The sequence below is a fragment of the Spodoptera frugiperda genome, chromosome 29 (assembly GCF_023101765.2).
Source record: "Spodoptera frugiperda isolate SF20-4 chromosome 29, AGI-APGP_CSIRO_Sfru_2.0, whole genome shotgun sequence".
Taxonomy (NCBI): domain Eukaryota; kingdom Metazoa; phylum Arthropoda; class Insecta; order Lepidoptera; family Noctuidae; genus Spodoptera; species Spodoptera frugiperda.
In genome coordinates, this window is record NC_064240.1 from 5,789,443 (window position 1) to 5,810,981 (window position 21,539).

Here is a 21,539-nt window from a genome sequence, read left to right on the forward strand (position 1 = left end):
CCCAATAGGATATTAGAATAGTGGGTATTCTTTGCAGTTGCACACTTTGCAGTCTTTTAATTCTTTTAACCACCTTATTTTTTATCATTCCTGGAATAAAATCTTCTAAACTACCTGTATGGTTATACAAGATATTTTATCGAATTTGTAATGCTTAAATTAATGTCGCCAAATGTGCGCCTATATCCCAAAAGCCCGTCAATGAAATTAAAAAGTAATCTGTAATTTTGACAGCTGTCATGTCAACGACAGGTGTTTTTCATTCCGTGTACCGGTTGTTTGTTTGGCGGATTTTATGATATTTATAATTACAAATCAGAGCAGATTGATAATAATTGAATAAATGAGTTCCTGTTAGAATAGCGATTTGAAATATAATAGTTATCGTTTACTGTGTGCCTTTTATAATTTATTTAACAAGCAACATGGCTAGTGGCGGTTTTCGTCTTCGTTTTGGTGAAAATCATTCTGTTGTTGGTAGGTTCATTATCATTTTAAGTATTACTTGCCACAGCCCCTAACCTCCCTCTAACCTACCCCTAACTTACTAACTTTAAACTTGTTGTATTTTTTTTTCAAAAACTCCCTTAAGCTCTCTTACTACTCTCTCTCTCTTATTAAATCTAATAAAACATTACAGAGGATCGTAATGAAACAGAATCTCCGTCACGACGTACAACTAGAATAAGGTCTAAACCAAAGAAGTATGGTGATTTCTTAGACAACTCGCCTGTGAAGCGAAGGACTTACAAAGACATGAGCTCTTCTGAAGAAGACAGTGAAATTAATGACGAAGCTGCTTTACCAAAACCTACAGGTATTGTTATTTTATTATACAACTAGTTAGCGACTCCGGCGCGGTTTCACTCGTTTTGCTCGACTCCTATTGATTGTATTGTGATGTTTTATAGCCTATAACCTTCCTCAATAAATGTGTTGGATAATCCTACACAAATATTTAATTTGGACCAGTATTTGTTAGTTTTTGAGATTAGCATGTTGAAAAGAACACACTCTTCAACTTTTATAATAGTTATAAGAAATACTTTATTTTTATTATCAATATAATATGATTGTGTAGTCGAAATAAAATTAATAGAGTACATCTGCATCTATGTACTGTGAAACCTTATTATATTGTTGGACTGCAAGAGTCAATCCACATGTTAAGTTATCAAGTTATGAATAAATTTTAGTTACGGCATTATCACTATAGAAATATAATACAATAATGTTTGTGTATACATAAATTGTATGATATAACAATTTTTCAGCTCTATTTACTGAAGATGATGTTGAAGGCCAGGATATGTTCAAGTTTAAGTCTCGTCACACAAAGCAGGATCTACAAAACAAAGTAAAGACAGCTATTTATTCCCCAAAGCCTGTGGACTCACCAATGAAAACTCCAAAGAAGCTCCAGTCTTTGATCAAAGTATCACAGGAAACACCCAAACAGGTTAAGGAGATAATGAGAAAAAGTAGGTTTTTGTTTCACTTTTATAATACCTTGAATAATTATTTATTTGTTACTAGCTATCCCGGCAAACTTCATACCACCTCAAACATGTTTTGAACCTTCAACTCACCTTTAAAACCTTCCACAAATAGTTCAAGACCAAATTTAGCCAAATCGGTCCAACCAATCTGTAGGTCATTATTAGTATTATTTTTTTTACCTTTTTAAATGTAATAACTCATTAACATTTACCCTTCCTTGATAAATAGACTATGTTCATACAAGTTCATATACACATGACACTCAAACCCGAAACAACAGTTTGTGAATCACACAGAGTTGCTCCATGCGTGAATCAAACCTGCGCAAAGACCAAGCCAACTGTTCAGTTATCTGTGACAAAAATATGTTTCAATCGTAACTGTAGTTTCAGTGAATGTGTTCAACCAAACAAACTGTTCAACTTTATAGTATTAGTATGGATTATTTTTATAATTTCAGGAATCTGTAATGAAGTTGACTCTGATAGTGCTGATAGTGATTTTTCTGGCAGCAGCAGTGACTTTGTACCTGAAGGGAGCCTCCACGATGAGGTAATACTTACCTTAAATAAAATTACTTCTTTTTATCAAAGTAGCAAGTAATATTTATACAAACCAAACACTAAACACACAGAATTTCTAAATAGAATCACAATGAGGTATTTGTAGGCACCTGCAACACCAGAGCTGTTACGGTGCAGTACACTGCATTGCCGGCTTTTTGTTGATTTTAGAATTGGTGATAAGTGTTAGGCCTCCCGACACCTCATTTACACGGCGAAAAGATATCGTAAGCGTTCTTTCACTCCAGTTGAGGCGGCCCATTAATGCTGAAGCTTAGTTCTCCCACCCGTAAAATAGAAATCTATAGAAATATTTTAATTTACAGACTGATTCAAGTTCATCAGAAGAAGCGTCATCTGATGAAGAAGTGGAACAACCGAAGAAAGTTGTGGGCAAAGCTGTTAAGGGCAGAGACAACAAGGCTAAAGTGAAAGATTCAGAATATTATGTCACCCCTGACAATTACTTCATTATGCACTCCAGTAAAAAAGTAAGCAAGCAAAACTTTTAACACTAATTAATTAGGATTGTCGCAAGCGTGAATGTGATGGATGCATATATGTAGAGGTGTATCCTCATCTTCATATCATAGTATGTAAAGGTGTATCCAGCCAGAACAGACGGATGCGCCGCTTGCGAACTGTACGCCCGTATTGTTTTACATTCGAACACTGTTCGCGCGCTTATTGTGAGCTACGGCTCATTCGCCAAACGTAGACGAACCTTACATACTTCCTTAGTTAATAGATTTCGTATGCAAATCTGTGTATTTTCTATTAGGATAAATATTCCCAAAAATATTTTTTCAGATCGCTACATCCGACCACACTTTGGCAAGACTTAAAAACTTAAATATCGATGAGAATAACGTTGATGACATTCAAATATCAGCAGAACATAAGGGGATTATAAAAGAACTGAATCATTCCTACACGCAACTGTTCAACAAGTGGTTGTACGTGTTAAGTGAAAACTTCAACATCATACTCTATGGAGTTGGTTCAAAACGCTCAGTGCTACAACAGTTCCAAAAGCAGAAACTCAAAGACTTCCCATGTATTGTTGTAAACGGATTCTTCCCTAGTTTAACAATTAAGAGTATTCTGGAAACAATTGTAATTGATCTCTTGGAGAACACCAATGTGCCTTCAAATGTGGGAGATGTTGTGAATCTAATTGATACTCAGTTGAAGGAGAATGGCGTAGATTTATTTCTAATAATACATAATATAGATGGCACCATGCTGCGGAATGCTAAAGCTCAATCTACATTGGCAAGTATATCTCAGATCAGGAATGTTCATACAATTGCCACTATTGACCACATCAATGCTCCCTTGTGTAAGTATACTTTAAAATATTTATGGTAACAACAATTTGCAGCCACTGATTGTCTGTTCTACAAGAATTCACTGAATCAGTCACCACACTACTTAATTTTGTTACAGTGCATGCACAAGCGATAATATATTATGTTTTGTTATTATTATGTTTCATTTCAGTATGGGATCACACAAAACTGAGTAAATTCAAATTCACATGGTGGGATGTGACAACATTTGTTCCTTACTCGGAAGAGACTTCATACGAGAATTCTTTGATGTCGCATCGCAGCGGTGCCTTACAACTGTCTTCATTGAAAAGCGTCTATCAATCACTTACTACAAATGCTAAAGGAATATTCAAAATTATTATAGAATATCAACTAGAAAATCAGAAACAAAATTATCAAGGTATGGTTCTTATATTTTTTTATGATAAATGAACAAATTGGAGCACGTTTTTGTTGGGGAGCCATGCTTCGACATGAATGGGTCGGCTCGACCGCAGTGATACCATGGCCTTACAGAAAATCGGTATAAAACAACGATTGCGTTGTTTGTGAGGGAGGTTACCAGAGGTCCAATTCCTCAAATCATTAACCCCCCAAAAATCGGTAACTAGCTACTGGCTGCCTGTGGCGTTCGATCTCCATTGTCTTTGTGGTGTGTATGATGCACAAATTGTTTGTAAATAGATTTTGCGAGTAGAGCATTCAAAATCATTATGAAAACGGCGAATGGCAGCTTCTTTTTGCAAATCATTTGAAATCGTGAGTTTATGTACTCCAAGTAGTACTGGTATCTAGTAATGATTTACTTTGATTTTCAGGACTACCATTCAAAGACTTGTATTCTAAGTGCCGAGAACAATTTCTGGTGAGTTCCGATCTTGCATTACGAGCTCAACTTACTGAATTTTTGGATCACAAACTGGTGAAAATGAAGCGAACATACGACGGAAGTGAAAACTTGGTAATACCCATTGATATTACATTATTGCAACAATTTTTAGATCAACAAACTAGTTGACACTCCATATTTGTGTAACTATTGTCTGTGTTTGTTGATCTCTAATAAATTTGTAACAGATTGATGTATGTTTTACTCATTTCATTTTTCACATCTGTAAATAATAGGTAGGTAGGTAAATGAAACAAAAAATATATTTAGCTTTTATTTTACAATCCCAGAAATAAAGTCTTAATAGGATTATATATAATATATATCAACAGGCCAAAGTTGTAAATTACTTAAACTTAATGACTTACACAATATAATAAAATTATTAACTAAAATTCTCTTCAACATATCTGGCACGTTCACCATGATGCATCAACCAAACATTTCATTGATATTCATAAGTGCATTAATTGCTATTTTAAAATTTAAAAAGATTGTAGAAAAATACTCTCTGAACTCATCAGACGTCAAAGATTTGATCTAATTAATCAGATTACGATATTTTACTACGCCCATTGAAAATTAATTTTGTTTTCCTGAATATTTTCAGTTATCATTAGTGAGATTACGAATAATTTGATGTTGCATTTTAAATTCCAGTGTGGGAGATTACACATTATCTGTGCAGTTAAATTTTATGAATAACATTCATAAACCTTAACCTTTGACCGACTGCTACTTATATCAATGTGTACTAGAAAAAGTCGTATTGTCAATATTTGTTACCTGATAAAGAGTTATACGTGATATACTAGTAGTGGACCATTTAAGAATCGATGGAAAATGTATTTGGAAATAAGTACAGTACAGAGACATTTAGTTTGCAGCAACATCCAATTATTATGGGTATTGGTGCAATGCTCACGGCGATATAAAGGTTAATATAGTAAAAATATTTATGCAGTAAATAAACCAGCCGAAAAATTGGAATAAATGAGGGCATTACTTTAGCTTTTGTTCTTGTAAAAATATTTTATTCTCCCTCTTAATCTTATAAACTCGAAATCATGGATGTTGATGTATTACTCCCCATTATTATCATAATTTGTAATTATAGTAAATAATTCTCTACAAGAAAATTGACGTCATGTCATAGTATTTAAAATTTTTAGTATGTCTTTATCAGTCTAACTTGGTCATCAAAAAACAGGCGGCGCCCATGTGAGAACTAAGGTTTGTAACAGATTCCAAGGGCAATTTTTGGAATAGTTTTGTCTAACAATTTACTCATGTTCTTACTTACAGCTAATTAATACAATTCTTCATAACTGTAGATCAAATGAGAGCTATTTTAACCTATAATCATGCACTTCCATTTCAATGATTAGACTAAAAATTAAGCATATCAATAGAATAAAAAATGATTATTACATAAACAATTTAATTGAAACATTAACTGTCGGACAACAAACTACAGATTTCACATGTCTATTGAGACATCCAACATTAATCAATGATAGAAAAACTTCATAAAATTGTACGACATCCGATGGACGCGTGAAACTAGAGTGAAAGCGATAGAGTCTAGCCTCATTGGGTGTCGGGTATCAATCTCACGAATGACAACTAGTCTACGGGGATGACTGCGGGGTTTCGTGATTGTGAACAGGTTTATTGTCCGATGCATCGGAGCGCTGTACACTTACAAACTAGTAAGATAATTCCGCTTAAGGCAACACTCAATTCTCGTCGTCATCCTCGTGTTTCCGTTTTTTACCCCGAGTGCTTTCTTCGGGTGCTCCGTCTGCATTCTCCTCACCATCTGAAGATATTAAAATATCATCGTTAGTTACAGCTATGTTTGTCTAGTAAGTGTAACATGGCGCCATTTACACCAGGTAAGTACATACCTTGTACTTTAGAATTTTGATTTCCCTCACGGTCATTCTCTTCTTCGTCATCTACTTCCTCCTCTTCCTCAACCTCACTGCCTGCATATAAAGAGCTGGTAGAGCTCTCTTCTTCTGTTAAATTAAAAACATAAAATAAAAATTATTTCCGTAATTTATTTCATATTAAAATTTTTTTTATTATGAATCAATGCAATACACATGTTCTGTTTTTCTCAAAACTAATTTTTTATGATAGTTATTTTAATAATGGCCCTTTACTATAGGGTCGAATTTAGCAAACAAACAAAAAATATATACTCTGCTTATTAGTAACAAACCTAAACTATCTTTGCAGATGCACAACAGTTATTTACCAAAAATAAAGTTGCTAGTGTTTTCTAATTGCAACGCATATGTTAAATAGATTTTCAATTCTCACAAATGTAAAATTTTGTTATATTTTTCTCTATATTTATAAAAACTCACATTCTTAAAAATCGATTACAATCTAGCCTAAACAGACTAATAAGCAATTTAACTCTAACTTAGTTTCACAAGGAATGTAAAATGTATATAATACATAATGCTATTTACCAAGATTATCATTGTAGACTGCACTAAGAGACACATCCTCGTCATCTTCCTCTTCTTCTTCAACCTCTGAACCTGAAACAAATAAAATTACCAACATCAACATATGTTACAACCATGTACACAGCACAAGGAAAAACCAAACCAATTTTATGAGCAGCTGCAGTCTTACATGGACAGACATTATATTACATAAGCATCACTGACAAAAAATATTGATGCTTACTCTTTAAAAGGAAACCCATGTGGAATAGCAGACCATAAACAGTGTATAATATCATTGGTAGAGAGGTTCTCTCCTCTTCAGGAATTTCGCATACGCTATCATCATTTATCACCAACGGACCCAAATCTATGTCCAAATCTGTAATGCAGTTATGCCTTTCAATACCTGTTTAGGCTTGTCTGATTAGACAAGGTACTTTGGTTGATTATTATTATTTTTTTATTATTACAACTTCATATACTAAATGAATGTGGCTAACATTGGTGAGTGGTGATGCGAGTCTTGTTAGAAAATATTGATTGAACAGGTGATTTGTTTGTGTGTTTAACCCATCTAATTGGAAATAAAAATGCTGGTGATATTTAATGTAATCGCTACTGTATAATGTTAATAGTAGTGTGGTTTGTTGATTGACAGTCAAAATAACTGATCACAATCCAGAATCTGTAGATCAATATCGATTTTTGGCAGAAACTAAAAATCAGTCTTATTGTAAAGATTTTGCATAAAAATTAGTTCACTAATAATGGGGTTGACATAAAAATAATGAAAATTATACCAACCATCTTCACTGTCATTATTTCCATTCATTTCATCCTCTTCCTCCGCATCACTGTCCTCAACCTCTCTGTCTTGTTTGTCAAATCTGAAAACACAAATGACAAGTTAGTGCGACTTCATTATTTACTTGACTATGAAAATTTTTATTTTTTATTTATTTAAGGACAACCAACAAAGCATACACCAGAAAATACATGTTATAGCACTCACATAAATACATTTAGTAGTGTGCCTTAATTAAACTATGCATTAAACATAAGTAACAAACATATGAAATGGAACACTTAGATTCTAGAACACAGATATGTTTTGAATTCGAGTTAATTATTAAAAATGCTTACCCATCTAAATATTTTAAAGATGGATGTAGTGCGAACACTTTACTCCTATATTCTTCAATGCTAGTGACTTCATTGTTGAACAAATCAAGGTTCTTTAAGTATTCAAACTCCTCCAAAGGCTTCAAAGTGTCTAAATCTTTTATTTTGTTTCCTGATAAGTTGAGATGTGTTAGCTTTTTGCAGCCATTTAGGAAGTTCAGCCCATTGGATATTCTGTTGTCAGAGAGCTCGAGTTTCCTGAGCTTGGGCAGTTTTGGAAAACCTTTAAGTGTGGTGAGTCCAACATTGTTGAGACTGAGATTTTCAAGGTTAATGTATTCATCTGTTAACCCAACTATGGTGGTACTCCTGCAATTGTCCAGGTTTAGTTCCTTTACCTGTAATGAAATAAAGATGTTTTAATTTTATATAGAATTTTAATTATAAAATACATAGGTACCAACTTTGAGTTAGTATCTATAGTATATGGTATTTATAAATTAACATAGTATATTACTTTTAATTTAATTAAAATAAATTATTTTTAAGTAGGTACTAATAAGAATGAGATAATCTGGAGAACTAGATACTTAAATTCACTGCTAATATCGAATATCTAGAACAGTATAGATTTTGTACGCATTCAACCTATCTATACATACCAACCAACACCGGTAGGTACTCGTACAAAATACCTATGTGTACGAACTATTACAAGGTTATTCAGTGCATCAAATACTTTTGGCGTATGTTGAGGAGAGTACGAATGAAAGAGTAGTTATGCTGAAAAATCATTGATTTTTTTAGAACCCTATTAAACCTTATAGAAGAATCAGTACGAAGGAATTGATATAATAAGTATTGATACTGGCTTGTTCAGTATTTGTTGAAAGCAAAGTCAAGTCAACCAAAACGTCAAAATGGTGTTAGTTGTCAAAGACACAGGCGTAGTTTGTAAAATCCACGATATGAGTGATTATTTCGGGGAAATATTCATTAAATCATGAAAGGGATGTGTTCGTTACATAGTTTATATAACGATATGTACTTGCGGTGTTGTAATTGCGATTAAAATTGAGATCGTTTTTACTTTGCAATGGCGGATGACACGAATCATCGCGACGCAATAAAAATGGCCGCTATATTGGTAAGGCGTGCGTCAATAATAATGTCTGCAGTTTTAAGTGTAAATAGACCACTTAGTAACAAAAACATGTCCTGTGACAAGCCCAAAGGTACTTAAATATATATAGCAAGCCTTTTCAGTGTTTACTGGAAGTTATGCCTACTTAGGTGAAAGGGCGCGAAATTATATCATGTAGTAGTTTAGTAGTACAGTAAAGTTTATACTTTGACCAGTATGTTACAGACTTATCCAATGATATAAAGGTTTACCTGTACTTCTAGAGAACAATATAATTAATATATTAATCTGTTTCATATGCAATACACGTATAAACTTGCACATTTCGTAAAATACCATTGACATTGACAACACATTAATCAATGAGCCCTCTTTTCAAACCACAAGTTTTTGAGATAAATATTACCTAACTATTACAGGAAAGTAAAATAATATCTTCGATTAGATGGTAATTTGACTATCAGTCATGCAATTAGCCATCAATGGTATATAACACGTCTCAGATCCATAAGTTTCGACACTTAACCTCAATATATGAATATTTACAATAGGAATGCTTTATCTGATTGTAAAATCTGGATAGGCAAGTTAATCGTTTACATTTATATCTAGTGGAGTATAGAAAATAATTGCTTGGTCAAATACCTCATTAGAATGTTAAATAATTATGTGCACATGAATGAAACGTAACAATCGGCAATGGCTAATTTCTATACATAATAATGCCACATCTTTAATTAGGAAGTGGATTTACATTTTACTGAAAGCACTATGACACAAGCCGTAGATTATACTGATTTACAAGCAATAATCTCAATTATTAAGTATTACATTTAGGTACTTCATGAAATACGTATCGACAAAACATTCCAATAATCGAAAAATAGATTTCGTTTACCTGTGAAGGATTTCTTCCTCTTAATTCCAAAGCAACCCTCTTTTCCATCTTTGGGAGCCTGTTGATTTCCAGTTTATAACACTTTTCACGTATTTAATATTTCTCAAGGAACTAAATCACTAAGCTTGGGTTTCAAAACAGAAGGAAACTATAGATACACGAGTGACGTCGTACTAGAGGCGCCGCCTGGTGGCGAAATAAAGCAGCCGGATACAGTATACAGTTGAGCAATTGATTAATTGTTTATACTGACGCTTTCCATCAAATACATTACAAAATCAATGTAATTATTTATAAAAAAATATAAAAGAATATTTAGAATTTATCTGGGTCTCATAAGAGCGTTTATTTCGATTCTTATAATCAAAATTCATGTAATGTTGTTTCTGCTTACGTTGGTAGTATGTAGTTGCCAATATGACGGTAAAAAGGCGGCATTTACAAAATGTGTTGTGATACGTAGCCGGTAAAGCGTGTTCGTGTGGACATTGAAAGATAAATGCGGAATTATTATTGTTAATAAATTTAATGAGAAATTTACGTATATATATAATTTGTGTCGATTACTTTTTATTAAATCTACTTTTCGAACTTTTGGTTGTTTGACTTCTTAGTTTTGTTTGTGTGATTCTTATTAGAATAGAATGATTATTTAAACTTAGAAATAGTATTATATTAATAGCATCGATTAAATAAGAACTATATTGAAATACAATTGAGATTGTTAACTTGTTATATGTATGTAACCGATGTGTACCTCGGCATTTACAGACTCTTAAATTAATTTACATTGCCATTAATGTACAGATATATTTTAAATGTATGATTAGGGTAATATAAATTGTCAGCAGAATAAATAGGTACAAGATTAGAAGAGTTTACGACAGTGGGTACTTACAAAGGTTGTGAAAGGTAGTGTATCTTTCGACAAACTTGTCTTGAGGCATCGAGGTAATCATTGAATATGAGTCTCTATAGGGAATTTCTTACAATATGATATAGGGTTATTCAGTAACACTTACCAATTATATTATGTACTTGTAGAATTTCTACATTGTCAAAGTGAAATAAAATTATTCTGATAACTTATTGATTATTTTTCTTTTTGGTATTTTTCTATGCAATAAGTCGATAAACGATCACCTGATGGTAAGCAATCGCCGCCGCCTTGGACACTTGAAACACCAGAGGCGTTACAAGTGCGTTACCGGCCTTTTGGGGGTTAGGAAATTAAGGGTAATTGGGGGATCGGGGTTTGGGAAGATTGGAAAGGGGGGTTGGATTGGGCCTCCGGTAACCTCACTCACACATCGAAACACAACGCAAGCGTTGTTTCACGTCGGTTTCCTGTGAGGTATCTGGCTCTCCCACAGGTAATAGTAAATTCGTCTTGTAAAGACGATGAATGGTGTTTTCCTTTATCACCTTTATAGAACTTTTTATTGTATCCGTGATACCTATATCACACATAGGTTTCTAAGAATGATGTACGTGGGACGTACATAATTATCTATTGTAAGTATTTAATACGTAAGTATGATGCTTTTGTCGTAAATTTTATATCGGGCACATATCCAGATTCCGTGCTACTACTGAGAAATTTTCGAAAAACCGAAAAAAGTCCAGTAATACTTCGCCCGACCCGGGAATCGAACCCGAGACCCCTTGCCCGACAGTCGCACTTGCAACCACTCGGCCAACGAGGCAGTCAATGAAAATACCACCTGTGTAAGATTTCTGTTTTCCAACACTCATGTTCACTATACATATTCTTTCTAAAGTAAGCTTTAAGTCGGCGACGTCGCGCAGCCTACCCTGGCTACAGTAGGCTGCGCGACGTCGCCGCGACTGCGCATGCTGTTGATGATGAAGACTCCCTCTGTGACTCGAAACTAGTAGAGCTTTTCTCCATTAATGTGAGTAAACCGTGATTTTTTAGTTAATTTAGTTTGTGCCACGATAGTTATTATAAACATAAGCATTACTATCTAAACATCGGATGAGTGTGCGATTTCATTCCGATTAATGAACTTTAATTGATTACTCGATTGAATTCGAATCGAATCAAATTTAAATGTGCGACTATGTCTCCACATATTTTTACATCGTTATGTTTTCATTGTATTTAAGATCTTTCAACCCAGTTTCAACCAAAGACTGGAGAAAAGGCGGACATAGTCTCTTGAAACAGCGAGTGAGGAACCTGGCGCCCTGTACACGTTGACACACACATTGTCATGCAGGACCTCAATCGCGTGACATGACACTTCATACATTGGTGTTGTTTTTGTATCCGAGTAAAATTTATATAAAAGATGTGTGATAAAAACCTGTGGAAACCATAGAGGCTATGAAAAAAGTCAAGGATTACCTACTTATTTGCTATCTAGCTAGTTTAGCAAATAATACATTTTGTTTATTTCCGCAAAATTTGTGGTAGGTAATGTATTATTTGTCATCGGTGTTGCAAGTTAATAAACATTTCAGTTCCCCAGAATTTGGGTAAATATTTGTTTGAGAGATATACCTACGTACATTTAGTATAAATTATTATTTGATTCCACTTCACACTTATTATTCTACTTGCAGAAATTCATACATATAGTTAAGTAGATAAGAACTTGTAAAAAATAAATATTCCATAAATAAATAAAATAATAATTGTTAAATTCTTGACCGTTATTTGAAGCTTACTATTTGAGATAGGCCCTACCTGATTTCCGGCTACATATGTCCTTCTCCTTCACTCTTATACGTCTGTCTCGCTCGCACTATCCCCACCAGGCAGGTCCGAGCTCGGTTGGAGGGTCGAGGACGTTCTCAAATCATTGGCGTCTTGTTTTCCGGCGAGTACGGTTGTCTTCACCGTAAAAAGAAGTATCACCTACGCGTAAGTTAATAAAAATTTTTTAACGGTGTTACCGTTCGTGTTTAAATTCGAATTTATATAACGTTTATATTATACTTTGTTCAAATTATTACGCAGGTATGTAACGTATTTTAGCGTTATTTTTCCTTGCTTCTCTTTATTTTAGAAACATTTACCTATTGTCCTTTCTCCTAGTCTCAGTATAAAGTGTCATAATTATACTGTGTCTTAGTTGTGAATCTTTTGTGTTTTACAGATACCTAACCTTTAAAAAAAAAAAAAAAGTGTTTTACTTTTAGGATGAACGAATCAAATAACAATAGTGAATGTGCCAACGCAAGTGTTGAGGAGCCACGACATGACTGTGCACAGGATCGTGTATCCAAAGCGGTTCTGTCCAATTCACGGAAACGTACACGGTCAGTGAGTAGGAGTTCATCATCTAGTAGCAGCCCTTCTTCGTCAGATTCCACGGATTCCGCGAGCTCCTCCGACCGAAAGAAGAAACGTGGCCGTCACCACAAAAGAAGGGGGGGCAAACACAGTCGCAAATCACGGAAAGACAATCGGCAGATGCAAAAGTTATTCCGAGAGGTGAGTGCGTTACGAAATCAAATTACTTTATCATCATCAGTGCCATGTGGTAGTGCGGAGCCCGCTTCATTTGTAGACAATGACGCGTTGATTGATGACAATGTGAGCGGAATCTTATACAATGATAGTATTGACGCGTACGCAGGTGAGCCTACTCGGGTTCAACTGCCGTTCAATTTCGATATTGAAACAAAACTGAAAGAACCTGCGGTTCCCAAGGCACCCGATAATTTATTGAAAGCCCTTCAGGATGTACAATATTTTAATAAAAGTGAATGGAGTGAGGTCAGGTATTCTGAAGTACAAAAATCATATTGCCATACGCCTGGTTTTGTTGACCTGGAGGCTAACGAGGAGATTCGTGCATATGATCAGTTGCGCCATTTGGCCTACGCTGACAAAGCCTACGCCGCTCTCACTTTTTGTGCGCTGAAACAGAGGCAGGCCTTATCATCTACCTTGACAGAACTACTATCCTGGGCTCATGCAGAACAGGATTTAAATTTTAATAGCTTGCAGGATAAGATCACGGAGGTTTTCTCTAATGGCGATTTCCAAAAAGTGTCTTCAGATTTGTTGCAGCTTATCTGTGGACACAGGGCTGAAATTTTGCAAATGCGCCGAGATGGAATAACTAATCACGTCCGTGATCCTTTAATAAAGGCAACGTTACGCAAGATCCCTCCATCTGATCGCCATTTATTTGAGAATGAGTCGTTTACCGCTGCCCTTGAAAAAATGGGTGGAGTTAAGAAGGCATTCGTTCCTTTAACCAAACCTACAAGTGGCTCTGCTTCTCAAGCAGGACCGAATAAAGCTGCTCGCCACCCCCCGCAGGGGTCGGCTCTTTATCATGGACCCTCGCAGGGTACCAGCCATGGATGCTGCACCTTTGTGCCTCATCCACATTATCAATATCGCCAGTCCTCGCAGGACTTCTATCATGATCGTCCTCAGCGACAGAATAATCAGAGTGACCGTCGCACGGCACCTACAAGTAACAATAGAGGTTCCTTTCGCTCACGAGGTGGCCACCAAAACTACAAACAGCAGAATCAAGGCAAAGGAAACCGTAAACGCCCCGGAGTCTCCTCTGACTACAACTCTGGGAACAAAAACCGTAAGTACTGACTCGATACAATTCAGGGCGGGTCAACTGGCACTATTTTACGACCGATGGGAGGAAATGGGAGCTCCAAACTTTCTGTTGCGCATAATAACAGGGTACCGCATACCCTTTCTTCTAAAACCACCTCTAATGCTGCCAAATTTGAGGAAAGGACCTTACATCACAAAGGAGTCCAAATCGATGTCTGCACTCATCAGTCAGATGAAAGATCAGGGGGTATTAGAAGCAGTGCCGCGTTCCCCGAGCTTCCTATCAACAATGTTTCTGGTGCCAAAGAGCGTTGGATCCGATCGCCCAATTTTCAACTTAAGAGCTTTAAACGACTATGTAATAACGGAACCCTTCAGCCTAATAAATGTATTTCGTGTACCAGACTTTCTCCAGCCAGGCGACTGGCTTTGCAAAGTAGACCTATCGCAGGCCTACTTCCATTTACCGATATATCCGGCACACAGAAGATTTTTGCGCCTCATTTATCAAGGGAACTTTTAGAAATGACCTGCCTACCCTTCGGCCTCAGTACAGCACCAAAAGTGTTTGCTTCCCTAAGCAACTGGGTAGCTCAGACATTGCGAGAGCAGAATCTGCGCATAATTGTATATTTAGACGACTTCCTGGTAGCTCACCAGGACAAGGACACTCTGCAATCTCATGTTCACATACTTCTGAACCGTCTAGAATATCTAGGGTGGCAGGTAAACCTAAAGAAATCCGTTGTATCCCCGCAAAAGAGTCTTGTGTACCTGGGAATTCACTGGAATCCCTGGGACAACGAAAAGTCTCTTCCGCAAGACAAGACCAAAGATCTTATCCACAAGGTCTCTGCAATGCTGAACTTGGGCAAGGCCTGTCTGCAAGAGTTACAAAGCCTAGTGGGCCTTCTAAACTTTGCGAGTTTTGCTGTGCCACAGGGCAGACTACATCACCGCTCTCTGCTCAACCTCCTAAATGCATCTCTAAAGATTCCAGTCAGGAAGGCGATCCGCTTACCAGACGATGTTCTAGAAGAGCTTCGGTGGTGGCTTCACAACTGTCACCAGGCATCTGCAATCCATATCCCACCACCAACACATTTCGTGACCACAGACGCTTCCGATCTAGCCTGGGGAGCCCAGGTGGACGGTTACGCAGTGTCAGGTTTGTGGACTGCTCAAGAGCAGCATCTACATTGCAATATCAAAGAGATGTTGGCGATCTTAAAGGTGTTCGAAACCCACGGTCCTCTACTGTGCATGTCCACTGTTCTGTTCCAGTGCGACAATCGAACAGTTGTGGCCTACTTGCGGAACGAAGGCGGCACAAGATCGCCTCCTCTGATGGATGTAACGCGGAGAGTGTTCAGCCTACTAGTCCTTCATCAGATAAACCTGACAGTCAATTATATACCCGGCATTTACAATGGACATGCGGATCACCTGTCCAGACACAAACGAGTACCAGAATGGCATCTTCTACCTGCTTGCACGGCGAAGATATTTCACAAGTTTGGCACTCCGGTAATAGATCTATTTGCGTCCAGTCGGGCCAACGTGGTAGCCAACTACGTGTCGCTGGATTTGACAGACACCCAAGCGATATTCCACAATGCCTTTTCCCGGCAGTGGAACTATCACCTTGCGTGGGTGTTTCCACCACCATATATGATACCCAAGGTGCTGGCCCATCTCAACTCGGCGACCGGGCTGTACCTGTTAATCGTCCCCGGTGGAGTCGAGTTTTCTGGCGGGCCGATCTCATAGCCCGAGCAGTAGCATCTCCGTGGTCGATCATCAATCTCAAGGAATATCTAATAGACACCACGACCGGCCTGCCACCCCCCAAGGTCCAAGAGATGGCGCTCGAGGTCTGGAAGTGTGGGGGTGGGCGGAAAGTCTAACGGGTTGGAATGAGGATCAAATACGATTACTCAGATCTTCGTGGCGTACTTCGACCCTAAAAACCTACAAGGTCGCATGGGATCGATGGGTATCTTGGTCAAAAAAGTATAATTTGGACCCCTTTCACCCTACAGGGCCCATGGTTGCTCGATATCTAGCAGACCTATATCTTATCAACAAGTTGTCTTATAACACTATTTTGCTTCACAAATCAGTGGTAGCTACTCTGTGCAATGCCGAAGATGCTGGACAAATTAGTTCACATAAATTGGTGAAACACGTCTTAAAGTCAATAGCTTTAAAGAAACCGGTCACCCATAAGCCTCCAGTCTGGAATATAGATACCCTGACCTCCTTCTTAAGCTCAAACACTGTAGATGAAAATAACCCTTTCGCTGCTTCTCGTCATACAGCAACACTCCTCCTCCTGTGCTCAGGCAGACGAGTTCATGACCTGACATTGCTGCTAGTGGACTCAGATCATTGTGTCGATGACGGCAGTAACATTATTTTAAAACCAATGTTTGGCTCTAAAACCGATAGTGACACTCATAGGCAATCCGGTTGGAGGTTACTACCTAATACTACTTGTAAAAATCTGGATCCAGTATTTTGGGTCAGAAAATTAATTGATCTCCTTAAAGACAGACGAGATTCAGTTAACTGTCCCAACTTATTTATCAATATCAGAGGAAAAGCAAAGGCGGCCTCTCGCACTGTGATTGCGGGATGGGTTAAAACCGTGCTAACAGAGGCTGGCATACCTGTTACACCGGGAAGTTTACGTTCAGCTGTATCCTCAAAAAATTGGTCTGATAACTTTCCTCTGGATGAGATTTTGTCCAGAGGAAATTGGAAGTCTAAAGATACCTTTACACGTTTCTACAGACGAGAGATAGTGCCAGCCTCTGCTAGCAATAGCATTACCAGAATGTTTAATCCAGCTGATTAAAGTCTATTATTATTATCAATACCAATTATTTTCATTGATTATTGATTGATTATTTGTAACAGAGGAATGTTGTTAGTAAAGATTTGTTAGTGATTGTTTGTAAAGAAAATAAAGTATGATCCCATAATATAAAGTGTTATTTATTTCTTACACATACTAAAGCTGATTTTTATGTAATATCACACTATCTTTCAAATGGCTTTTATTTCACATTGGCGTCCCCACCACCAGGCGATAACAAACACGTCTCAAATAGTAAGCTTCAAATAACGGTCAAGAATTTAATAACAGCGTTTTACCTGAAATAAAACGCTTATTAAATACTTACCTTATTTGAAGCTTACAAATAATTTCTGCCTGGTATTTTCGACTCAATGATTTGAGAACATCCTCGACCCTCCAACCGAGCTCGGACCTGCCTGGTGGGGATAGTGCGAGCGAGACAGACGTATAAGAGTGAAGGAGAAGGACATATGTAGCCGGAAATCAGGTAGGGCCTATCTCAAATAGTAAGCTTCAAATAAGGTAAGTATTTAATAAGCGTTTTATTTCAGGTAAAACGCTGTTATTTTATTTCTCGTTTGTACATTTTCTTTCCATTTTAAACGGTTTTATTTGTCTGATTAATACCAACTCCTTAAATGTGGTTCCTATCTGCACAGTAAGTATGCACTGGCAAATATGTTTGAATTTAGTGCCACGGTTGAATTCAACTACGATAAATAACTATAAACACGCTGACGTGAAAAATGCATAAATAATTAAATCAGTGGTCCCTCGAAACTATTTATTCCAATGATTTTTATATATTAAAAAAATAATGGGTAATTTTCATATATCTGGGTAGCCCACTACACACGCACACATTTATAAACCACTGGCATTTTTGTGCTTCAATCATTTCTGAGTGACATTACGTCCGCCTTTTTTTCAGCGTCCTTGGTTTCAACCATTCATCTTTTAGTGGGCCATTTGGTAGCAAATTCATAGACAATCAACTTTTACAACTACCAACTTTCGTATTTCGTATACATGATTTCTGTCAAATATCTGACAGAAGTTTTCCTTGACGGTATAATTTTTGTAATACATTTTATTAAGTTTAGGTACCTACTTTATTAAAAATAATAATGAAACTTAAGAGAAGAATATATAAAATTTTAGTCAAAGTCCGTAATGTTATGATCATAGCATTGTTTTTCGTAATTACATTAATTTGCATAATATTGACTGTTCAACGCAGTAGCAGTGTAGTGCGCGAAAAGAAATCAAATGCAGCTTTAAAATATTTGGAGTTCTATCCGCAATACAATTTGAAAGCCTTAGAGATCAAGACAATTAAACATTTAATAGCTAAACATAATTCTGAGGAACGAATACTGAACTTGGATTACTTTGGACCCTTGAAACGTGACGCTCCTGTTTTTGTTGTGTTTGTTGATGAATTCAGAACGACCTTGAAATATCTTTTATTCTCCTTGTCTCATCTAACAGGAATAGAGGATGCATTGGTCATATTTTCTCATTCTAGATATGATGAGAATGTAAATAATTTAGTGCAAATTGTAAATTTTACCCGTGTTTTACAGATATTTTATCCTTATACAATACAGGTGTACCAAAATGAATTTCCAGGTTTTACAAAAGGAGACTGTCCTCACACTATAAATATTTTTAGATCAAAAAACATTAATTGTACAGGTATACGTACACCAGACATAAACGGGCGATTTCGTGATCCCAAAGAAAGCCAACTGAAACATTTCTGGTGGTGGACTATGAATAAAGTTTTTGAAAATTTACTAATAGTTAAACATCACACAGGAATATTTACTTTTCTGGAAGATGATGTGTTTCTGATTGAGGATTTTATATATATGACCATTCACATAAGGAAAATATGCAAACTTATTAATAATTGCGAGTTTATATCTATGCATTCACCCAAGTTTGGTCAATTTAAGTTTGAACAGCATATAGGCAATGCGTTTATGGTAGAATTGACCACTTGGAATGTTAACCATTCTTCAGTATTGTCTTTTGATTCATCAGTTTGGAATTCAATAGTGTCAAATTATCATCATTTTTGTTACTTTGAAGATAGTTCGTGGGCACGTTCCCTTTACTATTTGTCTTTGAACAGAAAAGACGGGGACCGATATAAAGTAATGTCTAGTAGAATGCCTAGAGCGGTGAATACGAAATCACAAAATTTTTACAACGAATATTTGGAAGAGAAGACAATCGACAAGATTGACACCTTCTTGGAAACGCAAGAACAAGTGAAGCAATACTTGACCCCTTTTTATTTAGAAATATATGCCAATATTGAATTAGATGATGACGATTTTATGGAACTTGATTATGATTTTATCGGCGGCGGGTGGAGCGATCCGCGGGATAAAAATATGTGTAGCTCTATAACTAAAAATAAAATAAAGAAAGTTTTAATGGAAATGTCTCACGAATTCTCACAATACGAGCCGAACGATAACGAATGATATCCAATACACCGTACGACCAGCCGTGTGTCACAAGAACATCATTATCAATTTAGGCGATAAATTAAAATATAACCACGAATACTTACATAATATTTATGAATGGTTATATGAATACTAAGTTATTATTATAATATTAGATTAATAAACATTTTATTAATGTTTTTATTTATTTACTTGCTTCTGTCCGTAACTTCATACGGGCCCGTTTTTGCGGTCCCGTAGGTTTTTTAGGGAAACCCTTAGGTAAAAAGTATCCTTTGTCTGTCTCTTGGTTCTTATCTACGTCCCAGTCCCCACCAATTTTCTGCCAAAACGATTTAGCTGACTTTTATATAGGTTTATAGATAGAGTACTTAACCTACGCGCCTGTTAGGGTACTTTTCCATCAGATATGTGTTGTATAGATATGCTACAAAGATATAATAGCTAAGCTGTGACACTATGTGACTGTTTTCATTGATACGAATACTAAGCTTTAACCTCTAGACACCTGGAGTACTATAAATAGTATTAAATAAATGTTGCTGTAAAGGCCGAACGTTATTTAGCGGGAAAAAACAAACACTCGGGAATTGATGCTATAAAAAGGCTGCCCGGTCGTACTCGAAGCACAAAGTTCTAAAACGTTCGGCCTTTACAGCAACATTTATTTAATACTATTTATAGTACTCCAGGTGTCTAGAGGATATAGTTGTACGAGAAAGATCCGATGTATCGATAGTAGGGAAGCCATACATAGCACGCATTCATAGCACGCAACTTTCCATATAAAAACTTGTAATATACGAAGACAGGATATGCAATTGATAATTATGTTCATTTCAACCCACACCATGTTATGTATTTTTTTTTTATGGTATAAGCCGGTAAACGGGTAAACGGATCACCTGATGGTACTCGTAAGCAATCGCCGCCGCCCATGGTCACCCGAAACACCAGAGGCGTTACAAATGCATTGGCGACCTTTTGAGGGTTGTTGGGGAATCGGGGATTGGGATATGTTTGTAAAATGACATTTGATGTAATTGCCCTTACCTAAGCTTATGAATAAATTATTTAGTCAGAAAATAATAGAAATCGTTTATTTGCATTAAATTTAGGTAGGTACATAATATTAATCTTTCATGGAAAAACTAGCCTACTAGCCATAATCAATATTATCGTTACACCCGTCACTAAAACCTTGTCTTACTCCGAATATACTTACTATCAATGCTTCTTCACGAATGGGCCGACTTGTGCGGAGTGATACCACGGCCTCACAGAAATCTGGCGTGAACCAACCAGAACGTTGTTTCCTGCGAGTGAGTTTACCGGAGAACTGAAAGAGTGAGTAAGTATTTTTTCCGTAAAAAAACGTAGCACAAGCTACGAGGTGAGTGTTGCTACGAAATCTGGCGTAGCGCCTCGCCGTAGCGTAGTACAATATGAAAAGAACTACATAATTGTAGTGGGACACCGGACAGTGTAGTTTTAATTTTTAGTTGAACTTGTTTATTTTAGAATACAGATATAGATATATAGACAACATTCATGAGAGTTTCAGGAATGAATCAACGATTATTGTCTAATAACTACTAATAAATTCGAAGTTGAAAATAAATGCCTCGTATTTAGAGTCTTGCAACATACCAGGATTTAATTAGTTTAAAACATTACTAGCTAACAACAATTTGCATTGTTATCATGTTATCTG

At 36.4% G+C, this 21,539-nt stretch overlaps 3 protein-coding genes across 4 annotated transcripts; 2 read left to right on the forward strand and 1 right to left on the reverse strand.

Moving 5' to 3' along the window:
- Positions 1-250: 250 nt before the first annotated feature.
- LOC118268593 (origin recognition complex subunit 2) lies at positions 251-4,479 on the forward strand. Its single transcript, XM_035583135.2, has 8 exons — positions 251-477; positions 641-817; positions 1,275-1,481; positions 1,961-2,052; positions 2,390-2,554; positions 2,874-3,405; positions 3,567-3,797; positions 4,216-4,479. Exons 1-8 carry the CDS (start codon positions 426-428, stop codon positions 4,413-4,415), a joined length of 1,656 nt encoding a protein of 551 aa, XP_035439028.2. The 5' UTR covers positions 251-425; the 3' UTR covers positions 4,416-4,479.
- Positions 4,480-4,547: 68 nt separating this feature from the next.
- On the reverse strand, positions 4,548-10,117 carry LOC118268171 (acidic leucine-rich nuclear phosphoprotein 32 family member A). Of its 2 annotated transcripts, XM_035582515.2 has the most exons (7): positions 9,919-10,117; positions 7,898-8,274; positions 7,559-7,641; positions 6,996-7,133; positions 6,773-6,844; positions 6,197-6,310; positions 4,548-6,108 (listed from the first exon to the last, which is right to left on the reverse strand). In XM_035582515.2, the coding sequence occupies exons 1-7, from the start codon at positions 9,964-9,966 to the stop codon at positions 6,026-6,028; spliced, it is 915 nt and encodes a 304-aa protein (XP_035438408.1). In that variant the 5' UTR covers positions 9,967-10,117; the 3' UTR covers positions 4,548-6,025. The 2 variants fall into 2 exon arrangements, with proteins under 2 accessions (XP_035438408.1, XP_035438407.1); XM_035582514.2 differs by lacking the exon at positions 6,996-7,133.
- Positions 10,118-16,264: 6,147 nt separating this feature from the next.
- Positions 16,265-17,911, forward strand: LOC126912728 (uncharacterized). The gene is made up of 2 exons (XM_050706374.1): positions 16,265-16,465; positions 16,502-17,911. The coding sequence occupies exon 2, from the start codon at positions 16,527-16,529 to the stop codon at positions 17,337-17,339; it is 813 nt and encodes a 270-aa protein (XP_050562331.1). The 5' UTR covers positions 16,265-16,465; positions 16,502-16,526; the 3' UTR covers positions 17,340-17,911.
- Positions 17,912-21,539: the final 3,628 nt, after the last annotated feature.

What these genes read in the sequence shown, in the direction of transcription:
- LOC118268593 (XM_035583135.2), top strand. Translation starts at nt 426, where the DNA reads ATGGCTAGTGGCGGTTTTCGTCTTCGTTTTGGTGAAAATCATTCTGTT. An exon ending in TTATGCACTCCAGTAAAAAA is followed by an intron (nt 2,555 to 2,873) that starts GTAAGCAAGCAA and finishes ATATTTTTTCAG; the next exon opens with ATCGCTACATCCGACCACAC. An exon ending in TCAGAAACAAAATTATCAAG is followed by an intron (nt 3,798 to 4,215) that starts GTATGGTTCTTA and finishes TTTGATTTTCAG; the next exon opens with GACTACCATTCAAAGACTTG.
- LOC118268171 (XM_035582515.2), bottom strand. Translation starts at nt 9,966, where the DNA reads ATGGAAAAGAGGGTTGCTTTGGAATTAAGAGGAAGAAATCCTTCACAG. An exon ending in CATGGGTTTCCTTTTAAAGA is followed by an intron (nt 6,845 to 6,995) that starts GTAAGCATCAAT and finishes TATTTGTTTCAG; the next exon opens with GTTCAGAGGTTGAAGAAGAA. An exon ending in TCAAAATTCTAAAGTACAAG is followed by an intron (nt 6,109 to 6,196) that starts GTATGTACTTAC and finishes TAATATCTTCAG; the next exon opens with ATGGTGAGGAGAATGCAGAC.
- LOC126912728 (XM_050706374.1), top strand. Translation starts at nt 16,527, where the DNA reads ATGGTTGCTCGATATCTAGCAGACCTATATCTTATCAACAAGTTGTCT.